Below are 23,806 nucleotides of genomic sequence, written 5' to 3'. Positions count from 1 at the left end.
CGTGTACCCCTCTGGACGTGACCTGGTTCGCAAACCTGGACTGTTGTACATTTCCTCCTAATGGTCGGAAGTACTTTCAGTGGACCTGCATGATGGGGCTCATCCACGCGTTTCACACGACCGTGCCAGACTAAATCTAATGGGCCAATGATGGGGATGGAAGTAATCCACAATATTTTTATAAAAAAAAAAGTTGGATAATCCTAGCCATCTGATCAGTTGCCTTTCAGGGGCCGCAGAAAATACAAGTCCACATTCGGTGGGCCCACCGTGATGTGTGTACGACATCCACTCCGTCCATCATTTGCCAAGCTGATATTAGGTCGTGACCCATCAAACAGGCAGATCCAAAACTCAAGTGAGCCACACCATGGAGAACAGTGGGGAAGGCAATGCCCACCATTGAAACCTTCCCGGGTCCATCGTATGTTATATGTCATCCAACCCATTCATAAGGTGAGTCCCACCAGTACAAAGGGAAAACCCAAGACTGATACAGAACTTCGGCAGACCCAAGAAGATTTCAGCGGCAGTTGTCCCCATCCCTACTTTTCCCCTGAGTGTGGCCCACTTGAGATTAGACGTGGATTGGGTACTACCCCCACCAGGACCTAGCTAGAGACGGACGGTCCTGTTAGGGGCTCTGTGAGGCCCACCATAATATATGTGTTTTATCCAAGCCGTCCATCCACTTTTACAGATCATTTTAGGGCATTAGACCAAAAATAAGGTAGATCGAAGGCTCAAGGGGACCACACCAGAGGAAGCAGTGGTGACAATGAACCCCACTCTTGAAACCTTTCTAGGGCCCACCGTGATGTTTATTTGCCATCCAAACTGTTCATAAGATCGCATAAACCTGTATGAAGGGAAAACATAAATATCAGCTTGATCCAAAACTTATGTGGCCCCCAAGAGGTTTTCGGCGATAGGCATTCAATCTCCACTGTTTTCTGTGGTGTGGTCCACTTGAAAATTCGATCTGTCTCATTTTTAGTCTCATCATCTAAAACGATTTTTCAAAATGGATGGATGGAATGGATAAAACAAATACATCACGGTGAGTTCCACAGAGCCCCCGATATGACCGTCTATCTCTAGCTAGGTCCTGGCGGGGGTAATAACCAATCCACGCCCCTTGAGATTTGGATCGACCTGAGGTGGTGCAAATGATGGACGGAGTGGATGCCACACGTGCAAACCACGGTGGGCCATGTCGAAACAATGGGCCTAGATGCCTAGCCCACACAATGGGTTGGACTGGGCCAGCCCATTTTCTACCTTAGCATAAACCCTAGAAACGTAGAACGCACCTCATCTTCCGGTCTTCTTCGATCTGTCGTCTGCAGTCGTTGCAGCTTACAAGGGTTTCCAATCCTTCCGACCTCCAAAAGCCCCAAATCAAATCAGAGTGAGTTCCAATCTCCCAATCTCCTCAAAATCATCTCCGAAACACATCCCTCTTATGATCTCTGAATTTTCCATTTTTTCCCGCATCGCAATCTGTGCATTTCCATCGATTTCTTCTCTGCAAAGCTAACTTCATTTGAATTCTAGGGTTTTGGATTCTCAGTAAGTAGCACGATGGTTGCCACGAAGAAGACGGTACTTCCTGCCCTCTCTTTTTTCCTCTTCATTTGATTTGTAGGGTCAGGGTTCCGGTCAATTTTTTCGTTTGGAAATTCTAGGGTTAGGGTTTGGGTGGTCTAAACCTTTGCGTGGCGCCAAGATTCAGTTATCCTTTGCGCTGCACAGAACTCGGGCGCTTAGTGCAGCGTTTCTTGATCAGGAACCACTCATCTAGTGGGTCCTACTGTTAATCGACCGAAGCGCGAATGTTTCACTGATCGGATGATCATGAGTGACCTAAAAACATTAGCAACTATCAGTATTGCACTGGAGAAAGTCTAGACCGATTGAATGGGAAGGATTGTCCGGTCCAGGTATTTTTGGATAGTGGCCTGCCTATAGTGGGATGCATCTGTGAGATGGTCCGGTTCCAGATAGCTGGACCGGTTGGACATGTTGCACATGTTAGGGGTCGTTTGGATGGTGGTAAATGGGGAAAGTAGTAAATGATTTACTAGCAAATCATTTACTACCTGCATTTGGATACTCTAATTTGCTAGTAAATCATTTACTACTTGTAAGTGATTTACTAGCAAAGTCCCCTTCTCGTTTACCAATACAAATGTGGGTTTTCATTTACTAGTAAATGAGGAGATGGCAATGGTTCTATTTTTTTGAATGAAAACCTATAAAGCAGATTTCATTTACCATTTACAGGCGATCCAAGCACTGTAAGGGCCTGTTTGATTTTCTAATTACAAAGGTAATTCAAAGTAAATGGGTAATAATTATTTACCAGTGTATTTCTGCTTGGATTTTCAAGGTGATGTTGACCGCCACCTTTCATTTATAACACTCCTCACAACAACCAAGGAAAAAAATGTTAAATCATGGGGCCCACCATGATGTGTGTGTCTTATCCACACCGTTCATCCCTTCAGCCAACTCATTTTAGGGCATGAGCCGAAAAACGAAGCAGATCCCACGATCAAGTGGACCACATCACAAGAAACAATTGGAATTGAACTCCTACCATTGAAAGCTTCTTGAGGACCCCAAAAGTTTTGGTTCAAACTGATATTTTTGTTTCCCCTTTATCCATGACTGTGTGACCATATGAACGGGTTGGATGACAAATAAAAATCAATGTGGGCCCTAGGGAGAAAACAGCTTTCAACCATTGACGTCTTAATGATCATTGTTCCTTAAGGTGTGGTTCACTTGAGCTTTTGATTCTCTTAATTTTTGGGTTCATGCCTTAAAATGTATTTTTTAAAAGGATGGATGGTGTGGATAACTCACATATATCATGGTGGGGCTCACATATTTAAATCAGTAATAACAGGTATTGTATGGACCGCTTTTCGAAATATAATTACCGGTGAATTTCAAACATGTGGGGTAAGTAATAATTACTTATTTCCCTGTATTTACCAGGGAAATTAAAAATCAAACAGCCCCAAAATGATTTACTAGTAAATCATTTACAGCTTAAAGCCAAACATACAGGCTGTAAATCATTTACAACCTTTCTGTTATTTTGGAGATTGATCTGCAGGTTTCTCTTTTCAATTTATTTGCAGAAGAAGACTCATGAGAGCATTAACAACAGGCTCGCCCTCGTGATGAAGAGTGGGAAGTATACGCTTGGATATAAAACTGTTCTTCGGTCACTGAGAAGCTCAAAAGGTTTTTTTTTTTTTTTTTTCTAATTCGAATATCATTATTTTGAGATTTGGATTAATTCCATGTTAGGATGCGTAACCAGTAAGACAATGCTGCTTTTCCCATGATAGAAAAAGTTTGTACTCAGCCCAGGGGTGTTTTTATATAATTGAATGAAGTGGAACATTGTTTTTTTCACCACTTCAAATGCCATGGGAAACCCAATATCACCATGATATGATAAGACATTGTGGGTTTAGTGGTTTTCATCTTAATAATTCAGTCACTCAAACGAGGTTTGCATTTATCGCAAAATGGCAGGAAAACTCATTATTATTTCAAACAACTGTCCACCTCTGCGGAAATCTGAGATTGAGTACTATGCGATGCTTGCGAAGGTTGGAGTGCACCATTTCAATGGAAGTAAGTAGGTTGGATGTTTTGTATTTTTGGATATCATTTTTCTGTGTTCTATGCTATTGGGATGATACATAATGGCTTTGTGAAGCTTCTTCTGGGTCAATGTTTTCTTCGTATGTCTCTTTCTCCATATTTTCCTTATAATAGTTTGATTCTATTTGAGGTTCCCGATGAATTGCTTTTTTTCCCTCCCTTTTTTTAGGGTTCTCTTGCCTTCTTCTTCTTCTTCGTCTTCTTCTTCTTCTTTTTCTTCTGCTGTTGTTTTATGTGAGATTTTTCAGTGACTCACTTGTCAAGTTGTTGAGTGGGTTGACTTTTTGTCGAATATTTTGAAAACAGTAAGTGTGGAACAATATGGTACTATAAAATTTCCATGCCTGTAAGATGCAGTTTCAGTTGTCCTTGTGGAATAAATCTTGCTCATCTTTGGGGGTTGAATTACTCTCACCAAGTCAACATTATCTAGTTTCCCAACATCTTATTTTTCCAATATTTTGAGATCACTAATTGTGGTTAGGAAAATCCAATGCTACCAATCTGACCAATTTGAAGCCTTGAACAAAGCGATTGCCATCATTTGATGTAGGCAAATGGACCCAAAGTATATTTAAGATCGTCTCATGGGTGCAGGAATATCAATGGCTTGCTATGATATAGCTAGATGCATGCTACAGCTATGTTTTGGTGATAAGAAGTATAAGAGAAAGATGGTTATTGCTGGAATAATTTAAACTAGTATGCAAAATGGAAATGAAGTTATTTTTAGAACTTGTTAAATGGCAACTGCTCTAAATGTGTAAGGATGGGAACTGTAAACTCAAGTGACATCATAGACGTTTGGTACTTTCGTATGATTAAGATATTCAAAGTGAAAGATGAAAACAATGAAGACCCTTGGACCAAATGATATAGAAATAAAGGTCTAAAAGTGCATGTGAGATACTAAGTTTTTTTGGTTGATAAAGTTTTACAAGATAAAAAGATTGATGAAAATGCTAAAAGATGGAGGAAAAGTACTATGATACCTATTTATTAGAATAAATGAGAAATAAAAAGTTGTAGTAACTATTGTGGGATTAAACTCATGGGCCATGGTATCAAATTTTAGGAGAGAGTGATTGAGCAAATACTAATGCATTTGACGAATGCATCAGAATTTCAGTTTGGTATTATGCCTGAGAGGAGAGGTCTACTACCGAAGTTATTTGCCTACTTGGACAATTGATAGAGAAACATAAGGAGAGGAGGATCTCCACATGGTTGACTCAGAGAAAGCATACGATAGGGTTCTTGGAGAGTTACTTTGGTGGGTGTTGGGAAAGAAAAGAGCGGTAACAAATGTGAGGACACCTTAGATACAAGTGAGTTCTCAATTATTGTAAGCATGCACCAGGGATCAACATTGAGCCTGTACCTTTTCGTATTATTTATGGATGAGTTAGCAAGGCATTTGCAAGAAGAGATCCCATGGTGTATGTTGTTTGCAGATGGCATAGTTCTGATTGACAAGACAAGGGAGGCGTAAATATAAAGCTAGATTTATGGAGGGTGTTAGTACTGGAAAAATGCTCTTTGCCAAGATTGTTGAAAAGTGGACAGTGCAAATGGCCCATGTTCGAGTTAGCAATCAAAGGGGCAAACAGTGATTTTGGGTGCATGACCTGGTCATGTAAGGGCTGTGTGGTGTTAGAAAATAAAGAAAAGACAAAAGTAAGAAAGAGAAGATAGAGGTGGAGGGGGTGGTGAAGAGAGGTAGGGGCTGGGTTGTAATTAAAAAGAGAGGAGAAAGAGGGAGAGAGTCAATTTGGTGGGGTTGTTGCTGTGTTTAAAATATGGAGAGAGAGAGAGAGAGAGAGAGAGAGAGAGAGAGAGAGAGAGAGAGAGAGAGAGAGGATGTTAGCATGAGGTGTTATAGTTGGGAGCGTGAGGTGTTGTTGTGAGACGTGGTGTGAAGGAATTTTGGCTTAAGGTGGGAAATGGCAAAAGAACTCAATTTTGGGAGATCTATAGTTGGAGACTTCCACTTTGGCTGAAAATCTTCCTTGTCCATACACTTTCATGTAGAGGAACTAGTTAGCAAGTCTTATCAGCTTTTTTGGAGGCAAGATTGCATGGTCAGTCCATTGCTGGGAATCTGGGGGATCTTGAAATCAACATGGGGTTGAAACTGTTGGGCCCTTTGCGCAAGACAATCCTCATTCCTTATGATGGAGAAAAATTGGTGTGGAGTCTGTTGTTCGGTGGGTCCTCTTATTGGTGGTTTTTAAAAGCTCCCTGTCCGGGATCCTCTAATTCCCCTCCATGTACAAAAGTTTGGGGTCGAGCGCTCCAGCAAGGGTGGAGGCCTTCATGTGGACCATGGTGGCTAATAAAATTCCTATGATAGACAAACCTTCAAAAATGAAATTATCTCCATAATGTGTAAGGACTTAGAATCCACAGACCATCTATTGCTAGGCCCACGGGAGGCTAGAAAAGGGTCCCTTGGAGCCTGTGGTAGGGTGCTGTAGAAAATGCTGTAACCCATGCCATAATGTGGAGATGTGGAATGAGAGAAACAAGAGATACTTTTAATAACAAGTTTTTTTTTGTTTTTTTTTTCGAGAAGCAACAAGGAATTATTTATGCCATCCTTAATTGCTATTTTGTAAAATAGATTTCTCTAGCCTAATGAGGCAGCTTGTTGGATTTTTTTTCATGGCTATTTGATGTCTGATCTTCTTTGTGAGTGGAAAGGGGACTATTGACCACTTATATATCGCCACATGCATCTAGTCACATTGGTCCCTACCTTTGCCATTTGAAAATTTAATGTCCACAATAGTAAGCAGTGTTCGAAATATCGGTATCACACAATGTATCGCACCCTTGGGATACAGATACGTATCGGTTATCGCACGGGATATATCGTTTGTATCGCATAGTTTATCGCACTTTTTGGGAAACATGGGGAAACATTAGCAAAATGGTTAAATTTTTTTATGAAACTTTGGGGATTATTTAAAAAAACCTTGATGCACACTTTTAAATCATAAAATATCAAAAAAGAAGTGCACATAATAAATTTCCTTTGTATAAGGTACTAAGTTATGCGTGTTATCTGATTAAACTAAGGTAAATATATTTAAATATGATGCATACCATTTATAAATGTATAAAGATATGTATGAACATCCAAACATCAATTGGAATTCATTTTAACATATCATTTTAGGGCATGGGCCGAAAAAAAGATAGATCCAAATCTGAGGTGGACCACACCACACAAAATAATGTTCATTGAATGATCATCATTAAACTATTTTGGGCCTATAATTTTTTTGGATAAAGCTAATATTTATGTTTTCCCATCCAGGTTTGTCAAACCTCATGGATAGATTGGATGGCAAATAAACATTATGGTGGGCCCTAAAAAGCTTCAATGGTGGACATTATTGCCACCACATTTCTTGTAGTGTGGTACACTTGATATTTCATTTGTCTCCTTTTTGGCCTCATGCCTTAAAATTACTTATGAAAATGGATGGAGGGTGTGGATTGGCTGGTGTACCACACGAGGTATGAGCATGTGTCGTGCGAAGATGGGATGCAGATTTCCTACTAAATCCTTTCGCAGGAATATTGCCGATAACTGGAAATGCAGGGAAAAAGGGGAAAACATGGAGAAAATGGTGGAATTTTTCAGTGAAACTTCATGACATGTCTAAATACATATATTTACATATTTAGGAATGAAAAAATTACAAAAAGAATGCATTAAATAAGAAGTTTCCATTTAATGGGGGTCAAAAGGCACGCGTTGTCGTAAGAAATCACTCAAATAATAACCAAAATGAGTTTATGTAATACAAATGTAAGCTTATAATAATTAAGACATGCAAAAGTAAATGCATTTAAAAAAAATACACATTTATGGCCACATTTCATCCTTACATAGAATGACAAGGTGACTCGCAATCATTGTTCAGATCTCGTGGCCGTTGAGAGTAGTACTGTGGCCCAATATAAATGTGCGTGGATTATCCACGCTGGCCATCCATTTTTTCAGCTCATTTTAATAGTTGTTTCGAAATTTGAAGCATGTCCAAAGCTCAAGTGGACCACACCACATGAAACATTGGTAATAATGATTTTCACAGTTGAAACCTTGGTAGAGCCTACAGTGATGTTTATTTGTCATCTAACCTGTCCATAAGGTCACAAAGACATGGATGAAGGAAAAACACAAATAATATATTGATCCAGATTTTCTTAAGCCTCATGGAATTTTAGACGTTATAATTTCAATTCACACTGTTTCCGTGGTGAGGTCCACTTGAGATTTGGATATAATTGGTTTTTGGGCTAAAGCCCTCAAATTATTTGTTAAAATGGATGGACGGAGTGGATAAAATATGTAAATCATGGTGGACCCCACATAATTTACTCGTACGCAAACACTTATGTACTCAAGTCGACAGGGACACGGCTTAGCTACCACGGGTTGAGCAGCAAGACTTGCCACCATAGTGACGTGTAGCTGTTATCTGGCCCCCCATGGTTTATGTTTCGTATCCACACCGTCCAACCATTCGAAGATATCATTTTAGTATACAAGATTAAGAATGAGTCAGATCCAAATCTCTAATGAACCACACCACATGAAAACAATAATGATTGGATATCCACCGTTAAAATCCTCCTATGGCCCACTGTACTATTTATTTGATATTCAATCTGTATGATTACGTCATACAGGCCTAGATGAGGGCAAAAATCAGATATTAGCTTGATCCAATACTTTTATAGGTCCCAAAAGGTTTTTAATGGTCTACGTTATTCCTGTAATGTGGTCCACTTGAGATTGGGATATACCTCATTTTTTATCTCATACTCTAAAATTGTCTCGAAAAATAGATGGACGGTAAGGATACAATACATACATCATGGTGGGGCCTACAGAATGTTATGGTGGCCCAACGAATTGTTTAATGGTGAAAATCATTATCACCGCTGCTATTTGTGGTGTGGTCCACATGATATTTGGATATGATTCATTTTCTGGATAATGCCCTAAAATAATCTCTAAAAATAGATGAACGGTGTAGATATAATAAATACATCACTGTGGGGCCCACGTAACTTTAATCTCCATTGAACCGTTCGTACAACTCGGAGCTCGAGGAGCGTTAGTGCTCGTCTGCGCACGCCACGTACCTACAGCAGCTATACAGCTACTGTGTGTACACCACCCATTCCACTGCCCTTTTTTTGATAAACCGACCCCAACCATGGCGATTTTAAAGCTCCCAAAAATCTCTCCCCAAATTCCGATTTTTTTTTTCAAATCCCCGTAAGCCTGGTAGAATCCAGTTTCCTTTCAAAGCGATTCCATTCGAAGGAAAAATGGGATTTTAGGTTTTTCTTTCTTGTGAAAGATCCGGCGCTGTTGACCACGATTGGACAACCAAATTCAGCCGAGGGCCACTCCTTAGGTAGATCTTGAGTAAAAAGGTAAGAGAGCTTCTTCTTCTTCTTCTTCTTCTTCTTTTTCTATATTTTTTTCAGAATAAGAGGGTCGTCGCCTAATGTCGCCGAAAACACGGCATTTGTTTTGCCTATTTTATTGAAATCTATAGGGGAGTTGGCTGATTTGGCCAGTGATCCGAAAATATCGCCGATAATATCGAAAATATCGGCGACATCTAGAAGAGAAACGAAATATTGGGGTTTCGGTATCGCAGGTCTGGCGACACCGATAATATCGGCGATATTATCGATTTCTCGCCGATAACTCAAACAGGTATGAGCATGTGTCGTGCGAAGATGGGATGCGATTTCCTACTAAATCCTTTCGCAGAGTGGGGCACACCGTGATGTTTGTGAGAAATCTACTCCATCCATCGCTTTGTGAGATTATTTTAAGACTTGAGGCAAAATTTGAGCAGGATCCAAGACTCAAGTGGGCTGCACTAAAGAAAAAGGTGGGTAGGGAAATTCCTACCGTTGAAACCTTCCTGGGTCGACAGTGATGTTTACATTCCATCCATACCGTTCATTACGTCATCACTACTGGGATGAATTGAAAACCCAAATACTAGACTGATTCAAAACCTGTGGCCCCACGAATATTTCAACTGTGGACCTTCAATCCTCACGTTTTCGGCCTACTTGAGTCTTGGATCCGGCTCATTCTTGGCCCTATGTCTTAAAATGTGTTCAAAAAATGGATGGATGGAGTGGATTTCTCACAAACATCACGGTGGACCCTACCTAAGTTTCCAGCGCATGAACTTCATGCGGACGAGCGTCCCACGAAATCGGATTGCGTACTGAGTTACTCAGTGCGCTTTTATCGTACTGAGTAAACTCAGTTGGACCCACTGTGAATGTATGTGGTTTATCCACACCGTCCATCCATTTTTACTGCTAATTTTAGGGGTTTATACCAAAATTGAAGTAAATCCAAAGTTCAAGTGGACCATTACACAGGAAACAGTGTGGAATAATGATTTCCACCGTTGAAACTTCCTAAGGTCCAAAGTAATTTTTGTTTGTCATCCAACTTGTTCATAAGATCACAAAGACATGGATGAAGAGAAACCACAAACATCAGCTTGATCCAAAACTTCTTTGGCCTCCAAAAATTTTCAATGGTAGAGGTTCAATCAATATGTTTCCTGTGGCGTGGTCCAGTTGAGATTTTAATTTGCTTCATTTTTGGAATCAAGCCATAAAATTATCTTTTAACATGGATTAGTGGAGTGGATAAAATAAAAAAAATAACAGTGGACTCCACAAGTTTACTCAGTACGCAATCCACTTCCGTCGTCCACGTCGTACAAACAATTGAAAGGAGATCAAAGTTACATGGCCCCACCAATAATGTATTTATTATATCCACACCGTTCATCCATTTGGAGAGATCATTTTAGATCGTGAACCCAAAAATGAGTGACATCCAAACCTCAATTGGACCACACCACAAATAGCAGTGAGGACAATGATTCTCACCGTTATAACATTCGTAGGTCCACCATAACGTTAGCTTTCCATCCAATCTGTTCATGAGGTCACAAAGACCTTGATGAATAGGAAAAACAAATATCATACGATCCAAAACTTTTGAAAGCCCAAAGGGTTTCAATGGTGGACATTCCATATCCAGCTGCTTTTTTCCAGTGTGGTCCACTTGATCCTTGGATCTGTCTTATTTTTCTGATAAAGCCTTACGACGAGCTCGCCAAATGGAAGAACGGTTTGGATATAATATATACCTCATGATGGGACCCACATAACTTGGTGACGTCAACACAATCGGTGACGTGCGAGGCACCGTCCGTCCGCCTCCGTTGAATAAGGGCTCGGGGCCCTTTTTTTCGAAGCAGAGAGGGTTCCGGCATTCCAGAACCCTAAAATCTCTCCCAAGGGCCAATGATTTCGGGGATTTCGACGGATTTTGCGCCCAAATCTCTCTAAATCAGAGGCTTCTATTCGAATGGCCCATCAAACACAGCTTCCGATCAGGGCGATCTTCTTTACAGGTACCGAAATGTACCGTTGAAAGTTTTTTTTTTTTTTTCATTTTTTTCGGATAATGACGCTGTCCCAAGTGCGATATCGACGATAATATCGGCCGATATCTGAAGTTTTGGATTTTCAGTATCTTCCGGGGGTTATCGGAGGAGTTTCGTCTCGCTAGGGTCTGATGCCGATAATATCGGCCGATAGTATCGATATTTCGAACATTGGTAGTAAGGCATTGGAGTGATTATAAGAGACGAAAATGGATCAGCAGTCCTAGTCTTTTTGGCACCATCCAACAATGGAAATTGTAATCAACTAGAACTTATGGCGATTAAAGTTCGGGAGTCGATCTCTTTGCCGAGCATTTCGACAGCCCGCTCATTGTTGAAGGAGATTTCTATTCAAGCCATAGCATGTGCTTCGGGGAAGGCATCTCCTCGGTATATTGCGTTTGTTCTTAATGCAAGATGGATATGTCCATCACTTTATGATTGTTCCAAGAGAGGTAAGTTGTATTGCCGATTCTCTTGTGAAGAAGACAGTGCATATAACGAATCTTTGTAGTGACTCTTATCCATTGCCTTGATGGATCTTTGGCTCCTTTTTCTTTTGTTTTTATAAAGTGCGTTATTCATTTTTTTTTAAAAGGGCCTCTTTCCTTGTGAAGGTTAATGGTTTTTTTGCAGATGCTAGTTGGAAATTTGCATTCACGTAATTTTCATGAAATTGTAGAATGGAAAATGCATTTTTTTTTTTTTCATATTTATATTGCCTATATAAAACCATGTCCCCTTACGTAGAAATTTGGCTGTTCCCACCTTTATACTACAAGCACTTTTTATTCAGATAACACAATGTGTCAGTTGCTTGGTCTAAAACATGTCAGCAGAAAAGTTATTGATACCATCCCTTTCTTCTTCTTTTATTCTATGAGTAAACTGGGGTTTGACAGGAGCCTCCTGGTTCATTAATTAAAGATACAACAGTACAATCTCATGGAGATATGTTGGTGAAAGAATTACACCTTAAAAATTATGAAATGATTTGCGATTTAACCTGTTCCCATGGTCACTTCACATCAAACGTGTAGAATCTTCCACCTGCAGTTCTGATTAGCAGAGAGCAAGTATGATTAATCCAAATGCTCAATTCCTAACAATAAACTGCTTCATTTCTGAAGTGTTATGTAGCAGCACATTTCGAGTCTAATGCTTACATATGGAACCTGAAAGTGCTATCCAGGATGCAGCAGAGCCAGAGATGGTTTGGTGTAGATTAGAACTCACCAGTGACAGGTATTCGAATCCAGTGGTGGTCTGTGCTTCCAGATTTTGAATAGGCATTGGTAGCAAAATGACCTATTGACTTTGGATGGGATGAGTTGTCTGGTTACCATATTTGAAGAAATTTGATTTGGAAATCCATATGTTTTCCAACCATTCAGCCCTTGGGATAACCAATCTGCAGCAAGGTCATTCCCAGACCCATCATTTTTTCCCCTTTCTGGCAACTTGATCCACTTCTCAAAGGTTTAGATTAATCATCTTAGGTCCACTAAATGACATTCTAGAATGAACTGTAGCGAAACGTGCGGAAGGCTGTGATTTGAAGACCCTTTGGGTGGAGGAAGGACCATCCCAAGGCCAAATAGAGGAGGATCACTTGCATGGGGGAAGTGTTGATTGGAAGGAAACAATGAACCTTGAGAATCAAGGATGATAGATTCCAAGATGATAGTGGACAGGAAGCGGAATCCCAAGTAGAACAACATTGAAAGATGAAAGCTCCACATTCTCTGAGCTCTCTGCTCCAGATTCTCCGGACCACCAGCTTATGCCATGCAACATGGAAGAAGCTTGAGTTCGGATGTAAATGCTAAAATTCCAATCCATTACATACTAATTAGCTTGCAGATGCCCCAACCCTTGGGGATCAAATTGCTCAAGCAGTGAAGATCTACTCCTCATCTTAAATAGTAGCTTGTACATTGAAAAGTAAGATCAGGATTGCAAAACCAAGCATCGTGTATAATTGAGCTATGGTTCACTCCCCCTGTTAATGTGACATGTACAAATGCTTTGATTCTTATGTTGATTGGTCCCATTGGCGAGCTAGTTAATATCTTTAGGTAGGGCAGTTCTTACATCTCTAGTCCACATCTTCATAATTCGTGTCAAAAGCTCTCTAATTCCATGGGAAATTCTGGTATCAATTACAGGATTTTTGTTTATTCCTGGAAATTAGAAAAAGAATCGCTATTTTTGCCAAGTAGATGAATTATTTTGTAGAAGCGAGAGTTCGTGAACCTTCATGATTCTGACCGGGAGATGCATATGATTTGGCTTTGTGATAGTTTGCATGGACCCTTGGCGTATGTTCTGTATGATACTGATTGCTCTGCATTGAAATGAGTGATACATTCTTCATTGTTGTTTCCACAGACAATGTAGACTTGGGCACAGCATGTGGAAAATATTATCGAGTGTCGTGCCTTAGCATCATTGATCCAGGTACCATTTCTTCTTCCTAATTTTTTGGCTATGTCATTTTGCTGCTTCTTTCTGGTCCAATAACAAAGCCTACCCTCTAATCAGGTGGGCCCACATTTTCTAACCATCCAATTTTCCCAAAGACATGTGGCCTCCTGATGAGTGGATGGGATTGATTTTTGGGCTGGGACATGCTCCCTCTGGTTCCCACCTGATCAATGGCATGTCTCGCACGTGTGCCATGTTTATGGGTGCTGCGAATACCTCCTCCTCCTCTTCTTTTCTTTTTTCTTTTTTTGAAAGATAACAGCAGCTTTTACTAAAAAGGCCAAATGGCTAAAATACAGCAACAAACCTGACTCTACAACCTACTCCACTCAGGGGGAGCAAGAATACAATTACATCAAGAGTCCTGATTCTACAATCCATTCCTTCTCAAAGGGAGCACGAATACAATCAGCCTATTCCAAGACCTAGGACTTGGCCCTCTTAAAATCCTTGGTCTCTGACAAATGCAAGTTTGGGAAGATCTCCCCACCACAAATCACATGCATCATGAGTCACGACTCCTTCCCCTCCCCAATATAAAAAATAAATAAATAAATGAGGAAATCAATGGATTCTGGCAATCTCTACTTGCAGGGATTGCTGTTTGCCTTAGCAATTATTCTCAAACCATAGGGGTGCACTTGGATGTGCTGCATTGATTTGTGGAAGTTATAGGTCTAGTAAAGTTTTTTTAAGGGAATTTTACAAAAATAAAAAATAAAAAAAATCACCTAATTAATTTGGAATTTACATTCAGGTACCTTTTTCAATAATGTTTTCACAAAGCTACCTCCTTAATCAATATAATTATCATTCCACTACCTTCCGTCACCGCCACCATGTGAGCAAATGGGTCGGTGGCTCGGGTGGGCCCTACTGTAATTTTTATGTAAAATCCACCCTTACCACTAGGTGTGTCACCCCATGTTAGGCCAAGGGCCGAAAAATCAGCTCCACCTATGATTCAGTGGATCACATGATTGGAAACAATGTACAGGGCAGCACTCACCCTCCGAACTGTTTCCATTAGTGTGGCCCAAGAGAATCACGGATTGGTATGATTTATGGTTTACAGGCCTGATTTTTTGTGTGGAATCTAATGGTTGGAGTGGATTTCATATAATTATTATGATGGGCCCTGTAAAAAGCAAGGGTGGATGTCTCTCTTCCAACTCTTTCCTTTGGTGTGGCCCACTAGAATCACAGGTCAGCCTCTTCTTTTTTTTTTTTTTTCTATTTTTTTTTTCCCTAAGCCTAACATGGGACTAAATGTCTAATGGTCAAAGTGGATCTTACATAAACATCACGGTAGGCCCGTTGAAATCAAGAGCGGCATCCCATGCAATTACGATTTTTTTCCCTAAATTATCTCCGTATAGTTGGAGGTAATATTTAGAGCGACGCGGGGACTTGATTTTTGGTGGGGGCCACTGTGATGTGTATGCGAAAACCACTCCGACTATTATATGAGTAAATCCCATTTTGGGACCAAATCCAAATATCAAGTGGACGCGATTCAGGTGGGCCAGACCAAAGAAAACAGTTAGGACAGAGCTGTCCACCCTTGATTTTTGCAGGGTCCACGGTGATGATTATTTGAAATCTACTCCAACCATTAGATGCCACCAAAATTTAGGACTAATGCCTAAAAATCAGGCCCATCCGTGATTCAGGTGGGCATACCAAGGGAAACAGTTTGGATGACAATCCTTGGCCTGTACATTGTTTCTAACCATGTGGTCCACCTGAATCACAGATGGGTATATTTTTGGGCCCTTGGTGTAACATGAGGTGACACCTAGTGATTGGGATGGATTTTGCATAAACGTCATGATGGGGCCCACCCAAGCAGCTGACCCATTTGCTCGCATGCCCACCCCACTGCCGTTAAAGAAATATAACGAAGGTAGTAGAATGATAATTATTTCAATTAATGAGTTACCTTTTTGAAAAAGGTACACGAATGTAAATTCCATATTAATTAGGTAGGTTGTTTTTTTGTTTTTTTTTTTGTAAAATTTCCTTTTTTATTGATAACAAGAAGTTTATTAGGAAATGGAAAATGATACTCTGAAGTTGGGAACTTTTCAAAAAAAAAAAAAAAGATACTATGAAGTTAGGAAAAAAAAAAAACCCAATATCCACAAGGTTTGAAAAGACCTCAACAAGGTATTGCCTTCAATAAGCTTCACTTAGGAGATAGGATATGAGCATGATAAACTGTACTGGGAATGCCTCCTGACCACCTCTTCCACCTGCCGCCATGGATAATTGGAAAAAGAGCTCATCCACCTTGAAGCATTGGAGAATCACCTTCCGTTACAGAAGGCCCATAAAAGTTGCAAATGAACTCTTTCACCTGTTCAGAGAAGCTCATTTTCAGTTTCATTAAAATCAGAAGACCCCACAGGTCCTGAGTCCTGACAGAATCCCACACACTCTAGAGGAATCACAAATGATCCCCACAACTCCCACCTGACCCAGATTACTGGCCCAGCTACCATCAAAATTTAGATGAAGAGAGCCTTCTGGAGGGTGATTCCATTCAGAAACAGGAGTTTCTGCTTGCATCACATCATCCACTACTTCCAACCATCCTCACTTGAGATTATTAATGTGGACTGAAACATACTCTTTTCGAAATTAAAGTGCAAGAGATGGGTATTAGTCTATTAAAGGGAAACAAGCAAACCATTGTTCAGCTACTTTTGATGAAGGAATGTGAGTGCAATTTGAGGGCCATTGCCTGTGTATGAATGCTGGGGAACAGTAATTCTTGTCATCTTTCTTGACAAAAAAGAGCCTTCATGATTCAATTCAGTTGTGCATCCAAACAGGCCATAGATGAATTATTGGATTCTGATGCATCATGAATAGCATCCTGATATGCCCATCCCATACAAGTTTAGTTCAGGGATCCAGACTTGATCTGATGGCACCCTTATCCTTTCATAAATAGCCAACAAAATAGACAGCCATGAAGAATGAAATACAGCAAATGTCTAGAAAAAGACCAAAGATTCGATGATGAGGGAAGGACCTCCAGTCCAGGAATCACCGTCTAACAATGAGGTCGTTGGCTCGATGGTCTGGGTCTTCGAACAACAGCCGACACTTGTACATAATGAACACATCAGGACAACTGCTTACGCCATTGATGCATCAGGGCCCTGATCATTCATCCAAAGTTTTTGAAATCTTCATCCTGATCAGCCAACAACTATTTAATTATTCTTGCAGGTGACTCCGATATCATCAAAACACTGCCTGGTGACCAGTAACTGGAGTTTGGTAGTAAAAATAGTGTTTCATTGGTACCTCTCTTAGAAGCAAGATTAATTTTGTCATTGGAATGAGGCAGTGTGTGGTTTTCCATTTTTGATTTTTATTTAATTTTGCATATCAGATCGACTTAATAAGCATATAGTAATGCTTTAGATTCACATCTTATTGTTGAAAATCAAAGACATGAGTGTGTGTGACTGGAGTTGGAAGGTCAAATTTAAGTTTAGTTTGTTTGGGGATGCCAGTTTCTTGTTGAATGTTGAGATTTTAATTTTTGGTTCGGGATGAATCTCCTGTGGTCTCCTGTTGAGGTTCTAAATGGTGCCTAATCTAACACATACATACCACCAAAATAGGCCAACGTGGCATTTTTGAGTTTAAAGCCGTCCATAATCTCTGAGTCCGAAACAGCAGGGTTACTCTTTGGGTGGGCCACAATGTTTCTTAAATGTATGGCTTGAGCACTCCAAAAATTTTAGGGGATTTGTTTCTTACATGGGCGGGCATCTTATCTGTTGGGCTGGCTCGCTTGATTGATATTCCTTGTTTTACACGTGCCCACCAAGCATGGGAGCAGAAACTTAATTTACCCAAACTTACCATCCATTTCAGTTGAGTAAGTGCACATTCTGGTGGAAATGTAGGAGTCTAAGATCTTAAGAAATGTTCCAAGTGGGCTTCACGTATAGGTGAACTGTTCACAAATCAGTCCATTAAACACATTAGGTGGACATGCGTCCAAAAGCAGTGGATAGGTTTTATTGCTAGGCCTGGTAGCTTAAAAATCTGATGCATTGGCTGGATCTTCTACCAAGAAGCTATGTATAGAGATACACGACCTGATTTGAACGACTTCACAACAAAAGCTCTTAGAAGAGTTGCAAGAAACTAGAACAACGGCCCTAATATTAGAAATATCATGCACTCAAAACTCTTCTACCTGGAACACAAGCACAACTCTGAGACTGTTCATTTGTTCCATACGGTGACTAGGCCACCTGTTGGAAATTACAGCCATTACCCCCCCCCCCCCCCCCCCCCAACTGAATGTTAGTGTTGACTGCTGTTTGGACAGTTTTCTTGACTGCGCACTTGTGATCCTCAAGAAACTCCAATACATACCTTGGCCCTGATGTGGCACTAGTTTCAGTCCAAACAGGTCTGACCAGCTACACCCTGATCCATAGCTCAAGTGGTAGACTGAGTGAAAGATACCTCTGTTTCAACACAGAGGTTTTGGTATTGATTCCCTAATGGGGGTGGCTAACAGTGAAGTGTGGACTGACAGTGGATGTGCTGACAAGCTAACTTTAAAAAAAAAAAAAAAAAAAAAAGTCTGACTAGCTGGTCCAGATTTTGGTTTTTGCTAATCCATGTCTCTAGGACGTTTCAACAACTGGACCCTCAAAAAATCCTGACTTCAGCTTGTGCAATCCAAAGTGTTTTCTGGCCAATGCAGTGTTACCAATAGATACTAACCTTCTTTAACCACTCATAAGGCTGTTGCCTTCCCCAGTCCGTCTGATACTGTCAGATGCTCTACAGCTTGGGGTTCAAATAATCTGAAAACCCTTGACCCCAATTTTTTTAAGTTCATTCCTAAAGTCTTTGCCTAAGACTAGGACTTTCAATGAGCCTCGAGTTTTTTAATAGGGCCAGCAAGACATGCTCAAGCCCAAATAGTACAAAATTTAGGCTGAAGCAAGCTTAGGCATGGCCAATTGATAGCCCTATCTAAAAGTTCAAAAGAAAAATCGTTAAATACAAAAAATGCAATGTTAATTGCAGACTATTGAGGAAAACTCAACCGAACTTCCATCTATCTTTTTAACTCGAAGGTAAAAAAAAATTAGAAAAACAGAGACAGAACTGGTTTCTTATCAACTATAGACAAAATCCACGGAGTGGATTTCATTGGACAGGTTTTAAAAAATGAGTACCAAATTTCTAATGTTTAGTGTCTGTGTTTGCACCCTACGGGGTTTGGGTGGGTTTGCTTCCCATAGGCACAAGTTTGATTCCGCTGACCGGGATTACATGATGCACATGGTTTGCATGTGATTGCTTGTATCTGCAAGTATTAGTCTGGCTTCAAAATAAGGCAGGGACGCCTGTTGCCACACATATATAGAGAGAGAGTCATCCTCTCCTATGCACCAGTTCTAGTTCTCGTGAGAGCTTGTGAGAACTTCCTGAGAACTCATCTCACGTGATGTGAGGCTAAAATCTGAACAGTCCACGTGATGCAGTGCCCCATGAAACCCCTGGGGTCCAAATTTCACCCTGATCGAAAACTCTAGTGGGCAGAGAGAGAGAGACCCTGATCGAAAACTCTAGTGGGCAGAGAGAGAGAGAGAGAGAGATCAAAAGAAGAAATTATTTGCGTTTGCCACGGGCCACCAGAGTTTTGGATCAGGTAAAAGTTGAAAAGTTGAATAGCTCACTAATCCTATTTATTCAATATGTGGAGATTTCTGTAAACCATTTTCTGCAATTTTGACAGCGCCATGGAGGGGGAAGCAGTTTGGCTGGTGTACCACACACCAATCCAGCTGGTGGCTCCGAGTTGTACAAACGGTTTAAAGGAGATTAAAGTTACATTTGAGATCATGAGCCTAAAAATGAGTCATATCCAAAGCTCAAGTGTACCAGACCACAAATAGTAGGGACAATGATTCTCGAGGATCATAAGCCCATGATAATGTTTATTTTCCATCCAATCTGTTCATAAGGTCACACACACCTGGATGGAGAGTAAAAGCAGATATCATATTGATCCAAAACTTCTATGACCCCCAAAAGGGTTTCAATGGTAGACGTTCAATCCCCCACTACCTTTTGCAGTGTGGTCCACTTGATCTTTGGATCTCTATTTTTTGGCTCAAGCCTTACAACGAGCTTGCCAAATGGAGGGATGGTTTGGATATAACACATACCTCATGATAGGACCCAAAAATCTGACGTCAACACACCAGCCAGATCAGTAGTGTGTGGTACAGCAGCCAATCCACTTCCCATTAAGTTAACGGCATCCAACTTGCATAGCTTTTAGGATTTAGGAAGATATTTCAGCAGAAGAGATGGCTTTCTACTCCATGGCATTTTTGGTAGTGGCATGAACCCAAACATAGATCACATGCATTTCTGATCTGACATGAGACACATTTGGATTCCTTTTCTTCAGTGGGCGGGAAAGCATTGTCCAAAACTCCAACAGCATCCTCAAACAATAGGACCCAGATTATACAGAAAACTCTTTAACTGCCCAACTCAAACTTCCCAGCACTTCTCTGATATCCACGACTTTGAATGTGAAAAATCTCCAACTGTAAACTTCTCCACCATTCCCTGCACTTCAATCAGGCTATGCCCGGGCTCCTTCTTCACGCCACTACCCTTCAGCATCTTCCTTGCCTCTGCAACACCATCCCACTTCCCATCCAAAGCATACAAGTTCGATAACAGAACATAAGGTGAACTTGTCTCTGGCTGAAGCTCCAAAAGTCTCTGAGCCACCTGTTCCCCAACCACCACATCTCTGTGCAACCGGCATGCAGAAAGCAAGCTCCCCCCAAATGGCCAAATCTCCTCCAAAAGGAAAGGTCTGCACATACACTTCAGCCTCCTCCCAACACCCAGCTTGCCTCAACAGATCAATCAAGCAAGAGAAATGCTTAACCTCAGGGGTAATTCCATAAATATCTTTCATACAATCAAAATAAGCACAGCCCTCGTCCACTAGCCCTGAGTGATTGCATGCTGCTACAAGTCCAATGAATGTAACGGAATCTGGCTTAATCCCCAATGCCTTCATTTTCTCAAACATTTCAATAGCTCTCCTCCCATGGCCATGATTCCCAAACCCAGCTATGATTGTGTTCCACGAGACAAGATTCTGGTCATGCATGCGTTCAAATACAGAAATTGCATATCCAATGCAACCACATTTGGCATACATGTTCACAAGTGCATTACCAACTCCAACATCGAAGTCGAACATAGTTCACATTAGATGACAGTGAATCTGACCACCATAGAGTATTGAAGCAAGACCTGCACAGACAGACAATGCACTAGCGAGAGTGAAATCATCAGGTCTTACACCAACAGCTCTTCCCATCTCTCTACAAACTCTCAAAGCCTTGGCATGATTGGCAGTATGAGAACAAGCAGCTATAAGGGTATTCCATGAAATGACATCTTTCTCTTCAATTGATTTGAATGCTTTTTTCTCTGCTTCTTTGATGGAATTGCACTTTGAGTACATGGTTAAAACCATGTTGCCAATAGAAGGGGTTGTGTGGAGCCCATACTTGATAGCTTGGCAATGGATTTCTATCCCTAACCGTAATTCTTCCATGCTGGCACAAATCCCCAACACACCCATGAAAGTAAACCGATCTGGAAGGACACCTTGTTGGTGCATGAGTTTGAACAGCTCCATACCTCTTTCTAATTGCATGTTCTCTCCAAATCCTGCAATCATTGCATTAGAAGTGACGGATTTCGGTTCCGGTGTAGTGCTAAAGATGGAGAAGGCATCGGCACAGAGACCACAGTTCATGTACATTGACATAAGTGCGTTGGAAACGAAAGAAATGGATTCATAGCCAGATTTCAGTGATTGGGCATGAACCTGTTTGCCCTGGGACAAGGCCAAAAGGCTGGCACAGGCACTGACAATGCTGGCATAGATGTATTCATTGGATTGAATTTGCATCCGAGAAAACAGGTCAAGAGCCTTTGAAGGCTCACCAGCCTGATCATAACCGGAGATCATGGCAGACCATGAGACGAGGTCTTTCAGTCATATCGTCAAAAAGATAGGATGCATTGCTGATATAGCCGCACTTGGCATACATGTTAAGAACATGGTTAGAGAGGTAGATATCAGATTGCAGGCCCATCTTGACAATAAAGGCATGGAGTGAGCAGCCGTGTCTAATAGCCTTGGTCTTGGAGCAGTGGTGCAGAAGCCTGCCTAGATTCTTCAAGACCATCTCAGCACATGAAAGTTATCACAGTTACTGCAGCCATTAACGGAATGAAAAGAGGACCTCACCTTCATTTTCCTGTTTTCCAAGCATCAAAGCATCAAAGCCCACTACCTGCAGGGTCATCTCCACTACTTCCATCACCACCTTTAATAATCCATTGACATGCGGAAAGACTTTTCTTTATTCCACTCTTCCAGAAGCATCCATACATGGAAAGGGTACATGGATCATCATGCTACTTCGTATAATGCAACTCATGCTGCAAAAGACCCATGAATCAAGAAACAATGAAACATCTCTAACAATCTCATCTAAGATAAAGCTGACACATGTAGTTAAAAACTGCAGGTGCAGTGTGTGAGGGCCCCTTTGGATAACCACTTTCAGCAACGTAGGAGATGTGCTCCACCCGAATTAACATTGAGTAGAAAAGAAGCCACTTTTGATTTGGACTGAGAAAGTGGGAAAGGTGATGCCGCTTAAGTCCTGTTTGGATACCACCAAATAAGTTACTTTTGGTACTTACAGCAGTAGATAAGTAACTTATTTGAGATAAGTTTGGTTTATAATCAATTATAAGTATTTTTTTTTTTTTACTTAAGAGTTACTTAGGGCTCCTTTGGATACCACCAAATAAGTTACTTTTTCTACTTCGAACAGTGGATAAGTGACTTATTTCATATAAGTTTGGTTTATGATTAGTTATAAGTAACTTTTATATTAAAAGTACATGATCACTTCAATTAATTTTTTAGCTTTTTTTACTTTTCATAAATTGCTGAAGAGAGGCATAAGAGAAGTTGACAAGTATGTTGCTTGTCAAATATATTTATATTCTTAATAAGTGTAAACTAAGATGGGAAAAGGTTCCATGCAGTCGAGCTCACGGGAACTTCCCATGAGGTCAAGCTATGTGGGCCCCATCGTGATGCGTGTCAAATATCAATACCATGTATTTGATGTGTCCCCTTTAAATTATAGGATATCTCAAAAATCAGCAGTAGACGGAACTCAAGTGGACCATACCATCTAAAATCATGTGAAGACATGCCTAAAACATATAAAAGCACTTGGTGGGGCCCACCTGAAATTTGGATGCATCTTAAACTTGGTCTGACCCCTCATCCAAATGTGACACACATAATGGATGGGCTGGATTTGTGAAAAACATCTCGGTGGGCACAACAAATGATTTTGAATGATTTAATGGAGGGTAACCCCTGTCAATTTTTGTATGTGGCGTGGCTCACACAAGTCAGGGATTGACTTGATTTTTAAGATCTAGGCCCACCATAGAATGGTGCATCTGACTGATGGGAAAGATATTCAACATGCATCACGGTGGGCCCACACAACTTGACCTCATAGGAAGTTCCCATGAGCCCCACTGCATAGAACCTTTTCCCAACTAAAATAAGCTATATCATTCGACTTATCTCAAGCAAGTTACTATCCAAATGCCTCCTGAAATCAGTTGTGGAAGGTCACTACTGAATCTCGGTCGTAACCTCTAGCTTTGCCTAGCCCTATCCAGAATCATGCTGAGAAGGCCATGCATAGAGTCAGGGCGAAAAAATAATAATAAAAAATAAAAAACACCTTAATTTATTAAAGGTTTTTAAATAGTTTACTTGAAGAAACTTTTTAAAGGCATTCTCCCTAGTCTCCCCAATCAACCAACATGGTTTTAAGACTTAACAACAAACTTGTCCTTTCCCGGCGGTAATAACCGCTGGTAAAGATCCAAAATCACTGGCAAGAGATTTTACCGGCTGTCAGACAAATGCTGTAAAAGCTGCGTCGGTAAAGGATTTGCCGGCGGCCAGA

General features: G+C 40.7%; 1 protein-coding gene and 1 pseudogene across 3 annotated transcripts; one reads left to right on the top strand and one right to left on the bottom strand.

Moving 5' to 3' along the window:
- Window positions 1-1,261: 1,261 nt before the first annotated feature.
- Window positions 1,262-17,219, top strand: LOC131242196 (large ribosomal subunit protein eL30-like). 3 transcript variants are annotated; one of them, XM_058240685.1, is made up of 6 exons: window positions 1,262-1,411; window positions 1,558-1,605; window positions 3,153-3,258; window positions 3,556-3,657; window positions 13,602-13,670; window positions 16,938-17,219. In XM_058240685.1, the coding sequence occupies exons 2-6, from the start codon at window positions 1,585-1,587 to the stop codon at window positions 16,976-16,978; spliced, it is 339 nt and encodes a 112-aa protein (XP_058096668.1). In that variant the 5' UTR covers window positions 1,262-1,411; window positions 1,558-1,584; the 3' UTR covers window positions 16,979-17,219. The 3 variants fall into 3 exon arrangements, with proteins under 3 accessions (XP_058096668.1, XP_058096669.1, XP_058096670.1); XM_058240686.1 differs by having other exon boundaries at window positions 1,341-1,463; XM_058240687.1 differs by lacking the exons at window positions 1,262-1,411; window positions 1,558-1,605 and adding an exon at window positions 1,754-1,943.
- Window positions 15,588-23,806, bottom strand: part of LOC131241983 (uncharacterized) — a 33,062-nt pseudogene continuing 24,843 nt past the window's right edge.

Source organism: Magnolia sinica, chromosome 4 (genome assembly GCF_029962835.1).
Source record: "Magnolia sinica isolate HGM2019 chromosome 4, MsV1, whole genome shotgun sequence".
Taxonomy (NCBI): domain Eukaryota; kingdom Viridiplantae; phylum Streptophyta; class Magnoliopsida; order Magnoliales; family Magnoliaceae; genus Magnolia; species Magnolia sinica.
Note: the sequence above shows the minus strand (reverse complement) of the source record. Positions and strands in the feature narration are given on the sequence as shown.

Bases quoted from the DNA above. Each gene is read 5' to 3' on its own strand.
- LOC131242196 (XM_058240685.1), top strand. From the start codon at position 1,585: ATGGTTGCCACGAAGAAGACG. The intron at 1,606-3,152 runs GTACTTCCTGCC...ATTTATTTGCAG, and splicing joins TGGTTGCCACGAAGAAGACG to AAGAAGACTCATGAGAGCAT. The intron at 3,658-13,601 runs GTAAGTAGGTTG...TTGTTTCCACAG, and splicing joins AGTGCACCATTTCAATGGAA to ACAATGTAGACTTGGGCACA.